The sequence below is a fragment of the Parasteatoda tepidariorum genome, chromosome 11, assembly GCF_982258835.1.
Source record: "Parasteatoda tepidariorum strain Cologne lab strain chromosome 11, Ptep-v5.0, whole genome shotgun sequence".
Lineage (NCBI taxonomy): Eukaryota > Metazoa > Arthropoda > Arachnida > Araneae > Theridiidae > Parasteatoda > Parasteatoda tepidariorum.
The window spans coordinates 50,935,969-50,957,126 of NC_141765.1; the positions used below are offsets into that span (position 1 = coordinate 50,935,969).

A 21,158-nucleotide genomic window follows, 5' to 3' on the forward strand; every position below is an offset into this window, starting at 1 on the left:
GATATTTATATTTTGAAACATTAATTGATTATTTGTTCATTAAGGTCCCAAAAATCCCCGATGATTTAAAAAATTAACTTAAACAAAAAAGGAAGGTTGATAGCTGCGTGAGGCTTAGTATTTGTTCTCAAAAATTTCCAAAATTAGTTACAAAGCTTGTTAAAAATGTGTTGCTGACTGAAATGTGTTGCTGTTGACTGACTATAAGGCAATGTTACTATTCTAACTGAAATAAAGACATTTTAACAATAACCACTCACTAATTCAAATTAAATTTCATATATGCTTCTATTAAGCAAATGCTTTATAGAAGCGCCATCTATTGATTAACTTAGCAACTAATTTGGATACTTGGTGAAAATATAATCTTTTTTTCAATTATGTTAATTAGCAAAGCACAGCAAAAAGTTCATTTTTATCTTCTTACCTTTTTCTTTAATTTATAGTCTATTCCTAATAATTTGCCCACACGATATACAACTACATTTTTTTTAAAAACTTGAATAAAATGCAACTCTTTTCAAACAAAAATTTTATTGAAGCATCTAATATGACGAAAATTACATCATAAATATTAACCATTGAATGATATAAGTCTTGACATATTCTTTAAACTATAAATTTCATAGCAAAATCTGCTATGTATTTTTTTGGAAAAACAAATCACTAATCTTTAGAAACACAACAATATTCATTAAATTAGTTTTTTATAATTTTAAAAACCAAAGATTGTAATAACGCTAGAAGTGAAAATGAACAGAATCTATTTACACTAATTACAAAGTGAAAGATACATGATGTGGTTTTTCTGATCAATAAACGAAATTATAGCTGTATTTTTATAAATACAATAATTCACAAACAAGAAACAAAACTACAATAGTAAATTATCAATTTATCATCACTCTATTTTTCTACAATAATAATTTAATTTTGATTTTTGTAATATGTAACTTACATTTGTAACATCGAAGAAATTACGAATATAATTTTTTTGTTCAAGTATTGCACTTGTAACATCAATATTTTACTTTTTTTCTTCTAATCAATAGTCATAGAATTTAATTAAAAATAAGAAATAGGATATGATCTTAATTATTCAAAAAAGATTGAAAATTATGCAAGTGAATTGCAAAATAAAAATAAATAAATAAAATAAAAACATTTAATTTTGAATTAAAAAATTGAATTGAGTTTGTTTTTAAACTTAACACCTCAGTTATTAAGCAAATGCTTAATAACGTTTTTTTAATTAAAATTATATACAAAAATCACAATATTTTTGGAACTGTTACAAAAGCTGTTAATTCTTGTGATTACATTGCAAACAAAGTATTAAATGAGAAAAAACCTAGACTGGCTTTTTCTTTTTATCCTTATTCCTGTTAAGTTGAGATTGAAGAAACTAATCTTCTTTTGTCATTTCTTTTTCAAGTCTAAATCTGACTTGAATATTAAAAAGTCACGGCTCGTAAGCAAACAAAAACTCTATGAATAGATTATTGTACACAAAAGCTATAAAGGTGTTTCGAAATCCTTAAAGGGATTTTGAAATAAATTTACTAAATCTGAATTAATGACTGACTTAAATCATTTTACTCGTTGGATTGGAGCGAAACGCTGATGGTTTTTTTTCTTCAAAATTATACAATTATTTCTACCTTGTGAAAACGAAATTTCTATTTTTTTTTCACTTACGCGGTAAAACCACTATGAAGATGTCAATGTAACATTTTACTTAAGTTACACTCAGGTTTTAATTTGAAATGCTAGTTAATATGAGGCTATTTGTTTGGACTAAAAGTAGTAATTGCTAAACCCGAAAATGGCTGGAAATTGCTAAAAAAAGATTTAAAAAAGGTTGTTTACATAAGATTTTTAAATACTTCGTCCATTTGTATAAAAAAAGATTGTCTTTTTTTTCTTGCATAAGTGTTTCATATTGCAGAAACAAGATAATTCTTCTTATCACACTATATTAATGTTTAAATCTCAGGCTAAAGTAATTGTTGGAAACAGAAAGAAATATTCACTTGGTATAAACATTACTATTTTTTATATTGTTGTTTTCCGTCAATAGACCACTTTTTGTGGTCTGAAATAATATTCAATTGCTACCCTGAACATAAACGCAACTTAGCTTTTTTCAAGAAGATTATCTCTTTTCTTGGCAATTTCATTTTTTACCAAAGCATCCCGCCCCTGTCTGTGCGTGTAACATTGAGAAACATGCAACTTTTTAAGTGAAATGTAGTTTAAAAGTTCAAGTTGCATGAAGTTTTTTGGATTATATGTAGTTTTCAGGCACTTTAGTTGCCTCCTTTTTATTACATGTTTTTGGATTACATGTAGTTTTCAGGCACTTTAGTTACCTCCTTTTTATTACATGTTTTCGGATTACATGTAGTTTTCAGGCACTTCAGTTACCTCTTTTTTATTGAGGCGTGATAAGATTCTTGAGCATCATTTTTAGATGCACAAGCACAATTCAGTGTGAAAAACTTAGTTTACATATTTTGGCACTTACATTATTTACTACTTTTAGTCTTCAAATCAAAAATCTATATTAACAATTCAGTATTATTTTTAAAGAACTATCTAATGTGAGTAATTGATCTTATATTTAACCAAGTAACATTTGTAATTGTTTACTTCATAAAAAAAATATCAATTTTACAAAGGGTCGAAGTTTTCCATTAATTTGTTTTCTTTAATATCCCAATCTCACAGAGTTAGGACATTAAAATATCTATTATTAAATCATTCAAACAGCAAATAATTTCATAGAATGAGGTAATGTACAAAGTTCACTCAATATTCAAACGTAGTTTCGTTTTATAAAAAGAAACTGGCATTAATTGAGCGTAATTAGTTTTATGAATAGCACTTAATATAGTTTAAATATTTTCAAAGTTTCTTCTCCTTCATTTGGTTCAGTTTTCAAGTGAGATTAAGTTGTTTTACTGAGGAACTATCAAACTTCTCCTGTAATGCATAGTTGACAACGAATTAATCCACTTTCATCACACGTGACACATCGTAGAGCGACAAGGTCTTCTGAAAAATGATGTCTGTGAGTAACGGACTTTTTACTTCCTCCACATATGGGACATAATAGATAACGGTATCCACCGCATTGTTGGCACACACCACCTACAGATTGCTTCTGCAAAAAAATTAAAAATATTTATTTTAGAGATAACGATTCATGAAATCAAATAACACGTCGGTCAAAAAGTCCCCAGTACTACAAAGAACAAATATGTGTGTTGGCTACAGGGACTAATATAGGTCTTTATATCTATACTTGGTTAGTACAGACTAACTCATAAATTGCATCAGTAAAAACAAAATGTGTGTTAGATAGTACAGAGCAACTCACAAATGGCACCAATAAGCACAAATCGATACTTGTTTTGGATAGTGCAAACTAACCAACCGATATAGCGCCACTAGAATTAAATCGTTACGTGTGTTGGATAGCACAGACTGAAGGCCTGTTTATATGGTCCAAGTTCTTGGACCAGGAATGATTGCAAAAAAAAAAAAACGAAATTTGCTTCACTTGAAGCTTAGCTCGTGTACACGATCATTGAAGTTTTTGGTTCAAGCAATTGGATTATAGTAGAGAATGCTCTATTTTCCATCCCAGTTTTTCCTTCCATAACCAATCAGCTTTTAAAGTTTCATGACGTCAGCGAGTGTGCATATGATCATTTCTTTTTGTTCTCTGATTTCCTAGATTCGAATCTAAATAAATTAATCTGTTAGGATCCATTTGAGTCATAATGATTCTATTTAATTTTATTTTGTAATTTTGTCGTCATGCAAGTTTGATTATTATAATCTGGAACATGAACAATGCGCATGCGCAGAATTTCTACCGACTAATCAGTGACTTCAAAAACTTAGGTAGTGTCAATGAATCATCTAGTTTATTGGACTGAAAAATTGTTCCAAGTTCACGGATTCAAGAACTTGGACATAAATAAGCTTTAACTCATCAATGACACCACTAAAAACTAATCGATACGTCTGTTGGACAGTGCAGCAAATGGCACCACTAGAAACGAATTGATATGTGTGTCAGAAAAAACTGACCTTCAAAAGATACTATCCAAATTTCATGAGATCTGATCATTATTTATTGATTTATCGAAGTTTCAGTTAGAAGTTTTGGTCGAATTAGGAAGAAGATAATAAAAATTTTCATTTGTTGATCAAACACTTTGTTTTATGGACTAATGTACCCATTACTATCAAAAGTGGTTTGAAAAGTATAAGGAATTTCTTTTGTCTGAAGCTGCCCTTTGTCAGTAGTTTGTTGTGTTAAAATTGGTTTATATAAGTAAAGATAATGCAGAACGTTTCGGAGTCCAAATATTGTGATTCCGTCACAAAACATAGAAAAAGAAAACATTCAAAAATTTATTAAACAACCGTAAAGTTAAGTTGAAAGTGATATGTAACATCCTAAATATATCAAAAAGCAGCGTTTGCAATATTTCGACCGAAAATTTTGCAAAGAAAAAGAAAAATTTTTTCAGGGAAATTTAAAAATATGTCAAGAAAATAAGCAACATCGAAGTTGAGTGTGTGTGTTTTCCCGATTTCCTCCTCTGCTTTACGGGATTTTATTTTAATCATGTATTGTTGTGTCCTCATCTTCATTGCAAAGCTTCTTCTGTTTCTACAAAATGTCTTGAATCCGAGTGCATTATTATTAACACATTATTATTAACATTATTAAAGAGATTGAAACGTGAACTGTAGCAAAATAAATTATGAAAAAAGTGCAAAAAATTTCACTGCAAAAAAATTCTATTAAAATAAAGGAGAACTTGTGCCTAAATTTATTTATATCAATAAAAGAATATTTTTCTTCCTTCTATCACTATAAGATATTGCTATTTTAAAACAAAGAATAACTAATTGATTTAATACTAGGCATTCCGTCTTCCCTAATACGCCTTTAATTTTCCAAGTGATCTTATCACCCCCTTTCTATATATTTTCAGAATTTTATTTCAAAAATGAAACACAAGCTTGCATACCAAGCTGATATTTAAGCGATGAAAAAACAAAAATGGTATCATAACCTGACGAACTATTGTGTTGGTAGAAATAAAAAACATCAAATCCAGGCTGCCGTAAAAAACTAAAAGAAGTTTTTAATAACTGAGTGTCGCAAGCAGACAAAGAAAAAGTTACCTTTTTCAATATCGTTCATCAGGTTTAAAAAATTTCGTAAATCAAATAGGCGTAGTAATGGTACGAGATTCTCCTCACTTTTTTTTTCTCCATTTTCACAGTTACAGCAAATCTTGCTTTTCCTTCATTGAGGAGAGTTTTAGAAAGAAGGTGGAGTATAATGGCGTGGGAGAAAAGGAAGATTTATCGTTACTATGGTAACGGAGAGGGAAAAGTGTGGAGAGTGGGGAAACTATGTGACCTTCGGACACCTATTCTATTTACAAGGAGTAGAATAAAGTTTTTGTTTTTCGCTTGCTTTCAAATTAATTTGTGATATTATTAATGTGTATGATGCAAAATTAACGTGTGGATTTCTTTCCACTCCTTTTTTGTCAAGATTTCCAAAAATAAAATAATAAGGGTATTAATTACGAAACACTCTGTGCTGAAAATAGCACTCTATGCATTTTATTATACAAAGGCATTTTATTATTTAATTAAATATTAATCAATCAATGTTATAAAATTGTATTAGTTATAATTATTAGCAATATTTCTATAAATTCATCGGCCTCGCATGGTTATGAGAAATTCGTTTTCCTTTAAAAAAATCTTACACTAAATTTATGTTTATGAACATTATTTGTTTCGTCTGTGGTTAGAAAATGTGTATTAATTATGATAGAGTTAGGAAATTTGTCAAAAAAAAATTTATTATCATTTTTTTTTTAATTAGTATATAAAATAACTAAGTATACTTACTTTATATGGCCGTAAAAGCTCTCTTAAATGTCCTATTTCATTCAATTGCTCAATTACTTCAGCAGTCTGAAAAGGAAATTCTCATTTCAGTTGAAAGGAAAATTGTCTTTTGTTAGAAAAATATTTGTTAAGGACATGTATCATTTTCAAATAAGATTCATTTAATCGCTTAACCTTTTCAGGACTGCGAACACTTACTTATACGTGATCGCGCAATTTTACCTACGCATAACGAGAGCCTTCTTGTTTTTAACACACCGAGATGACACGGAAGGGATCTCAATCCGGTACTTTCGGATTGCCTCTCGTATTAGTATATAAACTACCCTACAATAATGGAAGAGACACTTTCAGTTTTTGACATTTTTTAAAATTTCTCAAGAAGTACTTAAAATATTATCTTATAATTTAGTTCATGCGATTTGTCATACTTAACAATAAGATTTAAAGCTTTCAGAGGCTTGGGAGCCCGACAATAAATTACGAAAAAAACAAGTATTTTTTAACACCCTATATCTGAAACTCAAGCAATAAGCTTGTGTCTGGTATCAATTACTTAAGTTGCTATTTTTAATATCTGCATAAATTTTCGTAAACCTAGCGCAAATATTTATGGAGGTAAGGACATTTTTATAAAAAAAACTAATTTTTCTGTCTTTTATTTTGCTATATCTTTAAAAATATTCAATGGGATTAAAAAAAATTTTTGGATCAATTTAAAATTAGTGACAAAAAAATTTATTTAAATTTTAAAAAAAATTGTTAAAAACTGCGCAAGATATGAGTATTTGAAGTAGTTCTTTTTAATGAAAAGAATAGACGAAGTTTCCAATACCTTTTCACGTCTTTGGTGCTTAAAACTAATGATATTCTGAAAGCGTTGTCTTATTACAGCAATCAACGACCATGAAAATTTCTTAACGGACTCTAACATGCAAATAAGATACACGGTTGGTTGTTAACGTACTTCACCTTTTATTACCTAGAATCCTCAATCGTGTGTCCATTTTCTCACGAGATTGCTCAAACGAGTATTATATTTATGTAAGTGATTGTGTTAAATGACAATCATACGAAACTTTTTTATTCAAACTGTATTATTAACAGTGTATATTTCCCAAAATAACTGAGCTCAAGACACAACACAAGTTTTGTGGTCACTTTCTTAAAAAAAAAATAAAACAAGTTTTGTAAGCTTTTCAACGAAGTCTTTTTCAAAGGGGTAGTTTTAATTTTTATAGCCTTCTAAAATATTTACATTCATTTGTTTTATTAGTGTTTGTTTCTAGTGAAAACTGAAGATTTACAGAGTTATTTTATTGCTATTTATTATATTTCTTTCTGACATGTTCTGAAATTTGTTTCAAAAAAATAATAAAAAGAATTAAACTTTTTCATGGATCATTAGTCATGTCAAGTCATTAACCGGTATTACTAATTTTCTAGATTTTTAAAATAAATTTAAGTATTTAATTATGTTAAAGAAACTAAGAATGTGCACTACCTACAAATGGCACGGCCAAGGCTGAACTAGATCCGTAATTTAATTGTTACGCAACAGGCTGTAACAATATTCTAAAATGGATCGCTATGAGAGCATGATTGCTTCTGGAAGGTTGACAGCGCCCTCTATTTAAAAAATAGTTGATTGGCTTCTATTTTTTTTCTTTGTAAGTAAAAGGAAATTTGTAAAATTGAAAATTTCGATTTCTGAGTTATTAAGCATTAAATAAGATTCATTATATAAATGAAGACTTTTAAAATTATTGTTAAAATAAAAATAAACAAAAGATGTTAAAATAATGGTTTTAAAAATAAAAATAAATAAAAGACAGACGATTTTACTTTCTGATGGATTAAAAGCTAAGGTTTTATCAATTATTTGAAATAAACCATTTTTTTCTGAAGAAACATCCTGTTTCTATAATTTAAATGAAATCGTTTCTTTATTTGTCACTATCACTTAGAAATCGAACAAAACAACAAAAAGAAAATTAGAAAGTTATGTTCATTATAAATATAATTTGATACATAGAGTGAAAATTATGTATATAAATGTATTATTATATAAATGTATTATGTATATAAATGTATGAAAATTATGTATATAATTATGTATATAATGTAATTATGTCCTATGGAGAAACAGAAATTTCGAGTTGAGTTGTACAATCAGATTTATCTAGTTCACCTGTGGTAATGTTTCAGCCTGTATACCAACGGTTACGATCATATTACGAGTTGCAAATTCAGCTTTGGCATGACGCACTATTTTGCAAAAATTTATTGACAATTGTTCCCCCGGGACAATTTCCCTCCATGAGTGAGGCCTCATTTGAGCTTTATACTAGGTATAATAAAAGACATTGTTGATTAAAAAAAACACGATGAAAATTTTTTTAAAAACGTTTTCTTTTCAAAATGAAACTACTTAAATAATTCAAAATAAATGTTCAAGAAATAGCAGCACTCTAAAAGGCAAGATTATCTTTCTTTAATAATTTTGTACATATATGTTAGTAATTTTTCCAACAAAATAATACCTATTAATATATTTCATGTATTGCATTATTTAAAAACGATGGGAGCAATAACGCTGATATTTAAGTAATACCCAGAAGGCGAGGACGAATGGAGTACTTACTGCAAAATATGTTTGGTAAATACTAAATAGTTAATTTAAAAGGTGTAAATGCTTAAAAAAACACATTACACTTTCTTATTCTTAGAAATACAATGAAATTGTGAGAAAAAAAAGATTAAAATTTCTTTGTTAGCAAAAGGGAAAAAAATGAAATTATATCCAGTATTCTGCCCTGCCCGGATCCTAAGGAAAATTAGTTAAATGGAAACAAAGGAAAATATGTTTGCATTATTTGTGAAGTTATTTAAGGGTTGGTTTTAAGTGGTCTAACGCATAAGCTATTACTAATATATTATTTTTATTATGAACTATATTTAAACAAAAGCGATTATTTTCTAAAAAAGCAATGGATTACAAATATAAATATTAGACAGAATGGAGTGGGTTCACTATTCTAGAATCTTTCAATATTAAGATTCAGGTTTAAATTTTAAGACAAAAATATTGTTCATAAAAAATTTTTATGTTTCAGATATTTAATTAAATCGCGAGACTCAAATTAAACTAAAAACTTTCAAAAAATACAATTTATAAAATAATTGAGTCATATCTCCTGGGCATTGCCGCTCATTTTGGTTATTTGTTTTAACATCGAATTATCTTTTTGCAAAATTTATTTAAACTTTTTTTTTTTTGCTTTTTAATCAAAATCATTCTAAATTTTAAAGAAGTAAAGGAAACAAAAATCAATAACCGAATAATTCCGCAATAGATATATACAATTCTGGCTAATTTTAATGATGGTGAGAATTTTGGTTTCGGCGTAAAAATTAATCACATATAACAACCCGGAAATCTTATTTCTTTTCGCCATTAATACCACCGGTGATTAGTTTTATACAGTTAAGCAACTGTAAAAGGAAAAAGAAAAAACTCGAAGCATCTCAAAAAAATATTTTTTAAATTTTGAAATCCATGGGAGAGCAGTGCTCATATTGCTTTTATCTATCTAATCTGAAATCAAACTCAAATCCGAAATCACACTCAATATATTTCTGCAATAACAAATTGCTTAATTCTTCTTGTTCAGTTTTAAAACATGAGTTGAAATACACTATAAAGTTCCTTAACACATTTTGTCAGTTTTTCATCTCCAGTATACTTCTTGAATACAAAGTAAGTCTATTATATTCCTCTCACATAGTTCTTTAAAGATTTCAAAATTCATACGAGTACCGGTTTTTTGAGGCCTACGCACGAGAAAGATTCACGCGGAGGCTTCTTTAATTTATAATTTTTCTTTTTATTGTTTTTGTTTCACTATGCTCGTATTCAGAAATTTCCTGAACGCCGATAGCTAATTTAATTTTTTGCAGTGTTACAAATAATCTAAACTCAATGAATATATGTACAATTTTGATATATATATATATATATATATATATATATATATTAATATTATTATTATTATTATTATTATTATTGAAATATATGCGTTAAGGTAAAGGTTATTATATTATATATTATCAAAATGAATATTTAATATTTATTTCAAATTCATACGAATACCGATTTTGAGGCCTACACGTAAAAAATATTCACTAAAGGTGACACTTACTATATCATTATTATTATTATATCATCATTATTATTATGTCATTATCATTATTATATCATTATTATTATTATATCATTATTATAATTATTATTTACTGTTTTTGTTTAACTATGATACAGTGCTTTCCGAACACTAAGATGATATTGTTGTGTTGTAAATGATTAGAACTCATGGAAACTTTAATATTTATTATAAAAATCTAATATATGTTATTGATGTATGATGTATGTATGTGTTAATGTAAATGTGAAAGTAAATGTTATTAATAATGCATAATATTAAAATGAAAATTCAATAATAATTCAAATTCAATATTAATTTCAAATTCATACGATTACCGGCTTTTGAGGCCTTTTCGTGAAAAATATTCACGTAATTATTATTATTATTTTTTTTTTTCATTATGCTTGCATTCAAAAACTTCTTGAATACCAAGATAATAGTTAGTTTAGATTTTTTCGGTACAGTAAATGATCTGAACTCATTGAAAATTTAATATTTATTAGGCTTACAAATACTTGATTTATAATTCTCTTTCAGGTTGTTTTAGATAAATACTGGTGCGAATTAATAGAAATTTAATGAACAAAGTATGAAAATAAAGGGTTTTCCCCTTAAACATATTTGGCAACATACCTGTTTGTGCATGAAAGAAATATTATAATCTTGTATTCATAATTAAAATTTATATTTAAAAAAAACGTATACCGAATCTCTAAAAAACATATTTCAAAATTAATTAGCTAAGAAATTAAATGTCAACTGTACAACAAAAGAAAACCATTTACGTGAAAGACCATAAATATGGTTAAAAAATTTAAAATTTTGTCATAAAAACTTTAAAATTTGCTACAGAAATTTGTTAAAATGAACTTAAAATTTGTTAGAAAGGTGTTAAAATCTGTTACAAAAGTCTAACGTTCTTCAAATGACTTCTAAATCATGTCTAATTTTCAGTCACCTATTTCAGTTCATCTGAGTAATTTAAAACGCACTTTTTGGACTATGTTTAAAATAAAAATTTTATGAGCGATTAAGTTATTCTACTACTATTGCCATATTATTATCAATTAACATAGAGCCGTGATGGCTATGGGGAAAGAGTGTTCGCCTTCGAGTGAGGTGAATCGGGTTCGAATCCCAGCAATGGTTGGTCGACACGAATTCCGCATCCGGCTAGCACCGACCATAGTGCTGAAGTAAAAATATCTTCAATGGTAGACGAATCATGGGTTAAAGTCCCCTTGCCGTTAGGCTATCCGTGGGAGGTTTTCGTGGTTTTCCCCTCCATGTAACGCAAATACGGGTCTGTACCATCAAAAAGTTCTCCGCGAAGTCCAGTACTACAAGATGGTAAATTTCTCCCAATGCTTGATCCAGGAGTTCCCTTGTCTTCTTGATTGAGTTCAAAATTACAAGACAACGGAGTTGAACGTTAGTAGTTGTAAACTCAAAAAATTGAGTCGACAGTTTAACGATAGAGAGATATCTAAACTCATGTTTGTGAAAATTGCAACACCATGAAGGACTTACGCGAGTGAGCTGAAATTTTCAGGAAATGCAAAGTAGAGCATAATATGCAAATGATTAGAATTTCAGACCCGTAGCGCATGCGTATGCTGATCAGCGCTCTCTGAACGGCGGATGAATCCGAATAAATAGACGGTTATCGCGAGGCGTTTATGGTTATCGGTGGTTATCTGCTAGTGGTAAACGTTAGCTCAGACGTTACTTATGCCTCTTCGACGAAAGAGAGCGAGATTTTAACAACTTACGGAGTTTGAAAGAGGGAGAATCATCGGCCTTCGTGAAGCTGGATTGTCTTAGCGTGCAGTAGCCGCTCGTGTGCATCGTAACAGAAGCACAGTGATGCTTGTTTGGAAGCAGTGGACGGACGAGTGTCAGACAACTCGGAAATCCGGGAGTGGACCCCGAAATGTCACGTCAGTTCGCGATGATAGACACCTGGTCCGCATGGTGCTGACAGACCGTACGGCTCCCTCAAGACAACTGGCAGCACAGTGGTCAATAGCTACAGATGCTTCATTGTGTGCTTCATCAATTCGAAGACGTCAACTGCAGCGTGGACTGTGAGCAAGGACTCCTTTATACAAGATCACCATCACGCTAAACCATAGCCGCCTGCGGCTACAATGGGCCAATCAGCATAGGAACTGGCGTGCTGATTGGTAGCGTGTCGTGTTTTCTGACGAATCCCGCTTTAATTTGTGGTACCATGATGGCCGCATTCGTGTCTGACGCTATGCCGGTGAACGCCACCTTCCGGAGTGCATTATCGAAAGCAACAGTGGACGAACACCCGGAGTTATGGTCTGGGTTGCCATAGCATATCATGGAAGATCTCAATTGCTACGAATTGTGGGTAATCTGAACAACAACCGGTACATCAGTGAAGTTTTACAGCCCCAAGCTGTTCCCTTCCTTCAAGCCTTGCCAGGCGCTGTATTTCAACAAGACAATGCCCGTCCTCATATTGCTAAGACTGTTCAATCCTTCCTTGCATTGCGACAGGTACAGCTTCTTCCTTGGCCTGCGTATTCCCCAGATATGTCACCGATTGAACATGTGTGTCATTTCGTTGGTCGGTGCCTCGCTCGTGATCCTTGTCCTGTTGCTTCTACAGACGAACTTTGGGTACGCATACAAACTATATGGAATGCTCTTCCTCAGACAGACATTCAAAATTTGCTTGACTCCATGTCACGTCGTGTAGCAACGCTTATTGCTGTACGTGGTGGCTACACAAAATACTGATTTCGATCTCTTGTTATTGTTTGTTTGCTTTGAAAGTTTCATCATTTATTTGTACCACTACCACTCAACTGTGTAGTAAATTTCATTCAATTATGACGATTCCTTCATGGTGTTGCAATTTTCACAAACAGGAGTTTATATCCATTAACGTAATGAAAATCTAAAAACTAATATTTAAAATGGCCGATGAGTAGCACGCAGTTTATTCAATCTAAACACTTTTGTGAATTAATCATGTTAATTACGTCCCCATTGTATAATTTATGTTATTTGAAGAGTAGAAAATTTGGCACTATAAATTAAAATGCATTTTTCCTAAAATTACGAAATTTTGCACAAATTTTACAATTTTACAAAAAATTTCACACAAAAACTTATTTTAAAATGAATTTTAAAATTGCAAAATGGAAGAAAAAGTACTATAAAGTGTCATTGAAATCAAAAATGGTGTAAAGTTTGAAAGGTACTTATTCGTTTTGCTTCCTTTTTCTCGCAATTTAAGTATTAATTAGGTAATAAAGACATAAACTATCGCTGAAAAGATTGGAAAAAAATAATATAGATTTATAGATATAGACGAAATTGAGTTTTCAATTTCCTCAACACTTTCATTGCCAATCGAATGTAGGTGGTTACACTATATCTATCATTGAAGAGTGGTAATTTATAAAGATAAAAAAAGTTTTTATTTTAGCAGCAAGTTTTCAAATTTTATAATAAGTTTATTTTCATAAACAATATTTTATCTCCATGATTTTGTAACGTGATATTGCGTGATTCGGCGACGAATGTGTTAAAAAGCAAAAACAGTTATTCTTAAATGCAATGTATATTTCTGAAATATAGGTGTTAATTAAAATGGAAAAAAAAACTTTTATTATAAAATAAAAATTTCAAACGTAAAACATGCAGAAAATCAATATCGAAATGTTTTATAAATGGGGATAATATTGTATTTTTTTCGAACCTACATGTAACAATATCTGTTTTTTACATTTTAGTTTTAGATATATTTAAACAGTTTAATCCAACCCATGAACTGATTTTTAAAACATTTCTTCTTGAAGTTAAAAAGTTTATGTTAAGCATAAAATACAGGAAAATCAATATTAAAATATTTACTGAAATAAGAATTATATTTTTGTCAAACATATTCTCGTTTCTTGATATTTAGTTTTAGATATGTATGAACAGTCTGAATTATTCGTAAATAGATTTTTTTTAAAAATAATTCTTGTTAAAGTTGTTAAAATTGCGTAATATGTAAATTACACGTAAGTTCAAAATTGAAGCATCCAGTGAAATGAGAAAATATGTATTATTACTAAAGTATTCGTTGCACTTCCTGTTTCTAACAATGTCATTTTAAGCAATATGCATAATCACATAAACAATATGCATTACCCATAAACATTTTAAAAACATTTCTAGTTGTAGTTATTAAATTTATGTAATATATTCCAAACAAACTATGTAATAGCGGAAATAAAGGAAGTGTAAATTGAACTTGACCTTCTTCCTTATTTAAAGAGGAAATGCAAAACACATCCTATTCTTGTAATGAAAGATATTATGATTCCAAAACCGTATTTCATAAAATATTTTTTAAATGTTTCGTTTACTGCAAGCCGCTGACTCGTTTTAAATTGAAATATTTTAAACGTATATTTAGTTATAGTAAGTATGCTAGTCTTTAGAATATATTATATATTTATGTTTTAGAATTTGAAATTATTATTTTTTCACTAAGACATTTGGATTTAATGAATTTCCTATTTAAAAAAAATTTAAATTAGGTTTCTTTAAGAAAGCATATTGTCACACTGGATATTATAGTTAAAAGATTGAATATTGCAGTTAATTCTTTAAAAACTGCCCTCAACATTTATTTTTAGAGTGCTAGTCAAAGTTGGGAGCTTCACTATTGAGAGCTTCAGTGAAAACTTCCAGATCAAATTACGGTATGAAGTACCGGAACTATGGGTGAAAATCCAATTTTTTTAAAAAAAATTTAACTATAATATTTACATTACTATTTATTTAATTGGTGTGATTCAGTGATTTTAATGCTGATTTTATTACTGTAAAAATTACACAATGTCATATTTTTTGTTCCGCGACATGTTCCGGTAAAAATGGATTTAACGGTAAAGTACCGGCATGGATTTTAAGTACCGGTACGGATTTTAAGTACCGACGCCATAAATGGCTATATTTTTTACCGCAATTTGATCCGGAATTTTTGACAGTGTTGTCTTTCAATCTGCTCAAAATAAATTTTACTTGAATATAAGTAATTTCTTCTAATAGTGCAGTTAATTTATTATATTGCAATTTTAAACATTTTTGCATTCTAAAACTTGAGGAACTATCAAGTGCAAATTTTAAATGTGCGTATTTTACTGCCGCTCTACACATTAATGTTGGAATTTTTGTTGCAGATATACACCAGCGCTTCTGCTACTGGAGACGAAGCTAAGCATTTAAGCAAAGAACTAATAAAAATCAAAAAATGGCCAAACATTCACTCGAAAATCCAGAATAAAATATTAGCACCTATTTGATTGATGAAGAAAATTGAAAGACTTCTATCAAAAATTTTGATATTCTTATTTTTGCTTTCTCCAATGTTTGATTTTCGATTTTTGAAGTTTTTTTTTTTTTTTTTTTTTACTGAAATATTAGTTTGCGACCCTTGTTTGTACTGTTATTTTGATAAGTTTTGTCAAATATTATATTAAGAGCCGTGATTGTAAAACATATCGTAACTTAAAATAACTTACAAAAATGAAGAAACAGCATTGAGCAATATTTATTGTATGCAATTAAAGAAATAAATCTGTTTTTTTACAACTAATGAGGAAAAAACCATTATCTTAAAAAATCTTTAGGTTGCTCAAGTTGGTTTCAGAGTTAGAAGAAATGCACTAAAGCATGAAGATTTATTACTATTATTATATCTATTGCGTTAAAAAAATTTATTACTATCTAAAATTTTAATTGGTTGTTCTACTATAAAAAAACGAGTTTCATAAGACTTATTTAGAGGACAAAATGTTTTATTTGGTAAAGAATTCCTAATCTATTAGGAAAAAATACAATTAAGCAATTTTTTGCAAAACATTTGCATAATTGCTTTTTTGTCTAAAAAATAAAGTATGCACACAGATTAATGGCTCAATCGAGTATTTATTCATAAAATTACTTTTAACAGTGGGAATGCTAAAATAAGTACAAAAATGTTGAAAAATTTGTTTAATTATTTTTAGAAATTATTTTTGATTAAAACCGAAATGTGTTAAGAATTTTACTTTCAATGTATTAAATACTACAAGCTTCTGAGAATTCGTTTGAGTTCATTTTACTGAACTATTAGTGGCGCCAGAATATATTTATTTAACCAAATATAAGGAAAACTACTTTATGGTTTGCAATGCTTAAGATAATATTTATAGTTACTTGATGCATAAGATTATTTTGATCCTAAAAGCACATTTCATTTCATCATGATTATTTTTTCTTATCTTTCTTATATAATGAAAAAAGTAAACATGCCCATTTTTTAGTGTAAAATATAACAACGATTTGTTACTAGTAAGTATAAAGAAATAAGTGTAAAAAAAATAATCTATTTTTAAAATCTTTCATTTGTCTTTTTCTTATTAATACTATATGAGAAATGCATTTCTGGGTTAAACTTACAATTCCAATACCATTAATTGATTGTGAATGACTAATGTAGTTTCTGTTACAGATACGATTCTTTAACAAACATATAATATTTCCTTAAGTAACTTAGTTACTGCTAACTTAGTTGTTTTTTTAAAGATTAACTCCGTTTAGTTCTTTAAAAATAGTTCGTGAAATGAACTGTGAATACAGTTCCAAAATAAACTGTATTAGTGTAAAAACTTCATTGAATTGGTAACTTTAAACATACTATTTTATTATTGGTAATTATAAACTTATAAACATACTATTTTATTGCTAGTTTATTAGTTCATTTATAAATAAATAAATCGAGTGAATCATAATTAAACTATTTATGTCTTCTACATCTTACCTTAATAGAATTGAATTTATTTTTTTTATATTTCAACAAAAACACGCGTGATTAAATTTATAAAATCTATTTTTAAAAGCGATATTTTTTATTTCATTTTAATTAAATATACGATATTTTTTCAAAAATAAAACATATATATGATGATCCCATATTTTCGTGTATTCATTTCTTCAACATGTTTTCTTAATAGAGTTTTATTGATTTTATATTTTAAGAAAAGCAAGTGAACAAGTTAAAATCTATTCTTAATAAAGACGTTTATAATTTCCTTAGTTAACTAATGACCACCCAAACATGATGTAAACTTCACAATAGACCACACCCCAATGTGGGCTTATTGTAAGCTTTTTCTAAACATTCCGTTAAAAGTCTTGTTTATCACTTGAACGCTAAACAAAAATGCGGTCATGTCACTAGACATTACAAGGTTGACTACCGCCTTGGCCTACCAATAACAACGAGTGAACGAATGGCCTTGAAAGCCTCCAGGCCCACTACGCAAATGGTTCAAAAATATTTTATTATTCTCTTTAGGTTGTTTGAATGTACGTACTAAGTACAAATTATCGAGTAAAAAAATTTTGAGACAAGTTAAATATGTAATTCTAAGAGATATTAAGAACTTAATTGAAACTAAAGACGACTGACTAAAAATTGCATTTGCCACAAGTCATTAATTTTCGAATCCTGGTAATGTTTCAATATGAATATAATCAATCATATGTATATTTATTTTTAAGCTTTACTATCTTAAGAAAGAGAAAAGAATCGGGGATATTTATGAAAATGATACCGAAAATTTAAACTCTTGTATTTTCTGTAACCATGGCGATTAAAAAGCCTTCGTGTTAAATTAAAAATTTCTGTTAGTCTTGAAAATTTATTTTAACAAAAAATAATCAGAATTTTTTTTAAATGCTTACAAAGAAAAAAATTTTGGTATTATTACCGTAATCTATGGTAATTAAACACTCTGGTAAAAAAAAAACATATTTTTGGTAATAAAAAACAAAATATACTGTATTTAAGCCAATTATTTGGTAGTTTTTCCGTAGTTATGGTAAAAGTTTACAGGAAAGTCTGTTTTTTGAAATCATAGTTCTAATTACTACATATTAAGCAAAAAATACAAAACTGAAAAGAAAATTTTACCGAATAAATGAACTCTTTGTCATGCTGTTAAAATATTAGAATAAAAGTACCAAATTTTCAACATTTACGAGTTTTTTCACAAATTATTCAGAAGAAGTATTAAATTAATTATTTTGAAATTATAGAATTTTGAAAGACCGGGAATATTTTGATATTTTTACTGACTAATTTTTGAGTAATATATATATTTTTAAAATAATAAGGATACAATAATTGCAGTCTATATAATTTTTCGCTAAATAAGGTTATTAATAAATTTTATTTGAGAGAAATTAGTTCATTATGTATTGTGTTTTTTAAATAACGAAATAAAGAAATGATTATTTCCAAATTGCGATTCCTATGTTGATAGTTCTCGCAGACATAAGATGATGTTTTTGGAAATCTTAATAAGTGGTATTTCAAGTCAATACAAAAAATTAATAAACAACTCATTGATGAACCAGATAATTTATATGGAAATTAGTTACTTAAAAACAATGTGTAAACAATAGTTAAACTATATTATCTGATCTTATATTATGTTATCTGAAATGATAAGCCATATTTAAAAAAAATAGGAAAGTAATTAGAGTTTTTTTTTTTTTTTTTTTTTTTGGTGAAAAACTAAATAATTTTCATGTTTGCAACAAGTTGTTAAAGCAATTAGAGAGCTTTTGGCGAAACACAAGAGTACCTTCATGTGGGCAATAATATGTTCATATTTCTTATGCTGTCATCTAATATAATATGTAGCTTCTAGAACTTCAAATACATAAAACACTATTTTAAGCAATAAACTTTATCACAAAACATTAAAATAATTCTAAAACCTTAAGAAAAACCAATTACAAAAACGCCGATGTTAAGCACAAAAGTATTTAAACTCTAAATTTCAATATATAAACTTAAAAAATGTAACAAAACATCTTACCCCTAAGTGTCTTCCTTCAATAAATATTTGTGGAAGAAGTACTCGTGAAATTCCTAATCTTTCTCTAACTTCTTGTTGAAACCCACGATTCATAAAAACATCTCTTTCTTCAAATTTTACCATCAAAGTCTCTAAAATTTTTCTCACTTTACGACATCTTTCAAAGGTAGTTCGAACAATGCCCATTGATGTAGTATAAAAGACTATACGGCCAATTTCTTCTTGGTCATAATTTCTCTGAAAAATAAGAAAGAAAAATACTCTTTAGACAAACGTGTATAGTATCATATTTATTTATTTAAAATATATCTTCTTTATTTTAAACAAATAACTTGGCTAATTTTAACGTTAGTCATTGGTATAAAATTGTTTTATTAATTTTTTTTGCAAAATCAAACCAAGATTAAAAGAATAAATTAAGATGATTTTGTTAGTAAGTTTCAAGTGGAAAAATTTAAACCAAACTTTATTTGATTTTCTTTACCATAATGGGTGGTGCCATAAATAGCAGGCTAGTGCTATACAAAACTTTACTGATTTCTATATCTAATTTAGCATTATCCCCTTCAATTTATATCCTCTAAAGCTAAATTGATGATCCGAAAAAAAATTAAAGTCGAAAGATACACTGTGATAGTTTCTCAAAATTGAGCAAATATGTTTCAAAATACCTCCGAAACTAATAATTGTCGAATTTGAAATCCCCATGTTTTCAAAATTGAAACAGTATATATTCAATTTTTACCAAAATGCATAGTCTTAAAAGTGAAGTGAGGACTGACTGCTGGCAGGACTCAAACCAAGGACCTCCGAGAACATAGTAGGATGCTCTAACAACCGTAGTTGTACACCCCAGTCTAGGGAGAATTGGGAAGCTTTGTATAGTGGCCGTTGCAATAATACATCATGACATACTAATTGCCCATTTCAATAGTACAAAGGGTTACAATTTAGAAAATATGGTCTCAATAGTTTAATCAAGAGAACGGTAATTTTAATTTCTATTTTTGTTTATGTTGCTATATCCTAACTAAAACTGCTAAGCGAAAATAATGTATATCATGATGTGGCATTGCGGCAGCAACTATATAAAACTTCCTAACACACCTTGGACTGAGATGCACAACTAAGGTGGTTAGAGAATCCTACTGCGTTACTTAGTTTGAATCCTGCCGGTGAACATCTCCCTCACACATTATTTCTCTCTCCACATCACTTTTGAGACCATGTTTTTTACTCAGAAATAAGTGTGTACTGTTTCGGGTTTCTCAAATTCGACTATTATTTGCTTCGGAGCTGTTTTGCTACATTTTTGCACAATTTTGAAAAAAAAAGAAGCATTTTTGCAGTGTATATTTGCCAATGAAAGAACTTCATTAGCTTCAAAAATTTAAGAGGTAAAATTGACATGCTTCCAGTAATCAAACTGGTGGGCTCCTTATCAAGAACCACCAACACGTGTAGGTAGGTCTTGATACATGACATGATACTATACACTAATATAATAAGGTAAAGCTTCAGATTGATGGGAACCAGCTTGCCCGCTGCCAAATGCGGCTCATGAGCAATGCTGATTATGTTTCGAGTAACGCCGTTTGTTTCAATACTGTGGAGCTTTTACTTCCATGACCCACTTGTCGACTAACTTGTTGTTTCGCAAGTGCTTTTCTTTACTATACTCAGATAAATTATTAGTCTAATATAAGTTATCGCTGTTAAAAATATTTTTAACTTCATCTGCATGAGCCGGGATAGCCTGGTTGGTAGGGTGTTGGGCCCAAGTCCAAGAGGTCCTGAGTACGACCCTCACCGGCCGAAGTAGTAAATGGTGACTGGTGCTCGTTAAATCTATAAGATCACAAAGTCCTCCATGTTCTCCTAACAAATTATGCCTCTGGGGGTACTGAAATGGAGATTGATCGTTCTTTGGTTCAGATCAAAATTACGACCTGCGGATAAGAATGGATGTATGGATGGGTTCGCCCTATAAATGGGCAGGACGTGTGTGTGGCTGAAGTCGTATTCTTGGCCATAAATGGAGCCACCGAAAAACAAGAATCGCACCCTCTGCCCTAAATTCGTTTGGTTTTACCAA

At 29.1% G+C, this 21,158-nt stretch overlaps 1 protein-coding gene across 1 annotated transcript in view; it reads right to left on the reverse strand.

Annotated features, from left to right (window-relative positions):
- Positions 1-517: 517 nt before the first annotated feature.
- Positions 518-21,158, reverse strand: part of LOC107451049 (uncharacterized) — a 68,316-nt gene continuing 47,675 nt past the window's right edge. Inside the window, exons 2-4 of the mRNA XM_016067026.5 lie at positions 19,064-19,300; positions 5,956-6,021; positions 518-3,166 (exon numbers count right to left, since the gene is read on the reverse strand). Of these exons, the coding sequence (XP_015922512.2) occupies positions 2,975-3,166; positions 5,956-6,021; positions 19,064-19,300 (495 nt within the window). The 3' untranslated portion in view covers positions 518-2,974. The remainder of the gene's footprint in view (positions 3,167-5,955; positions 6,022-19,063; positions 19,301-21,158) is intronic.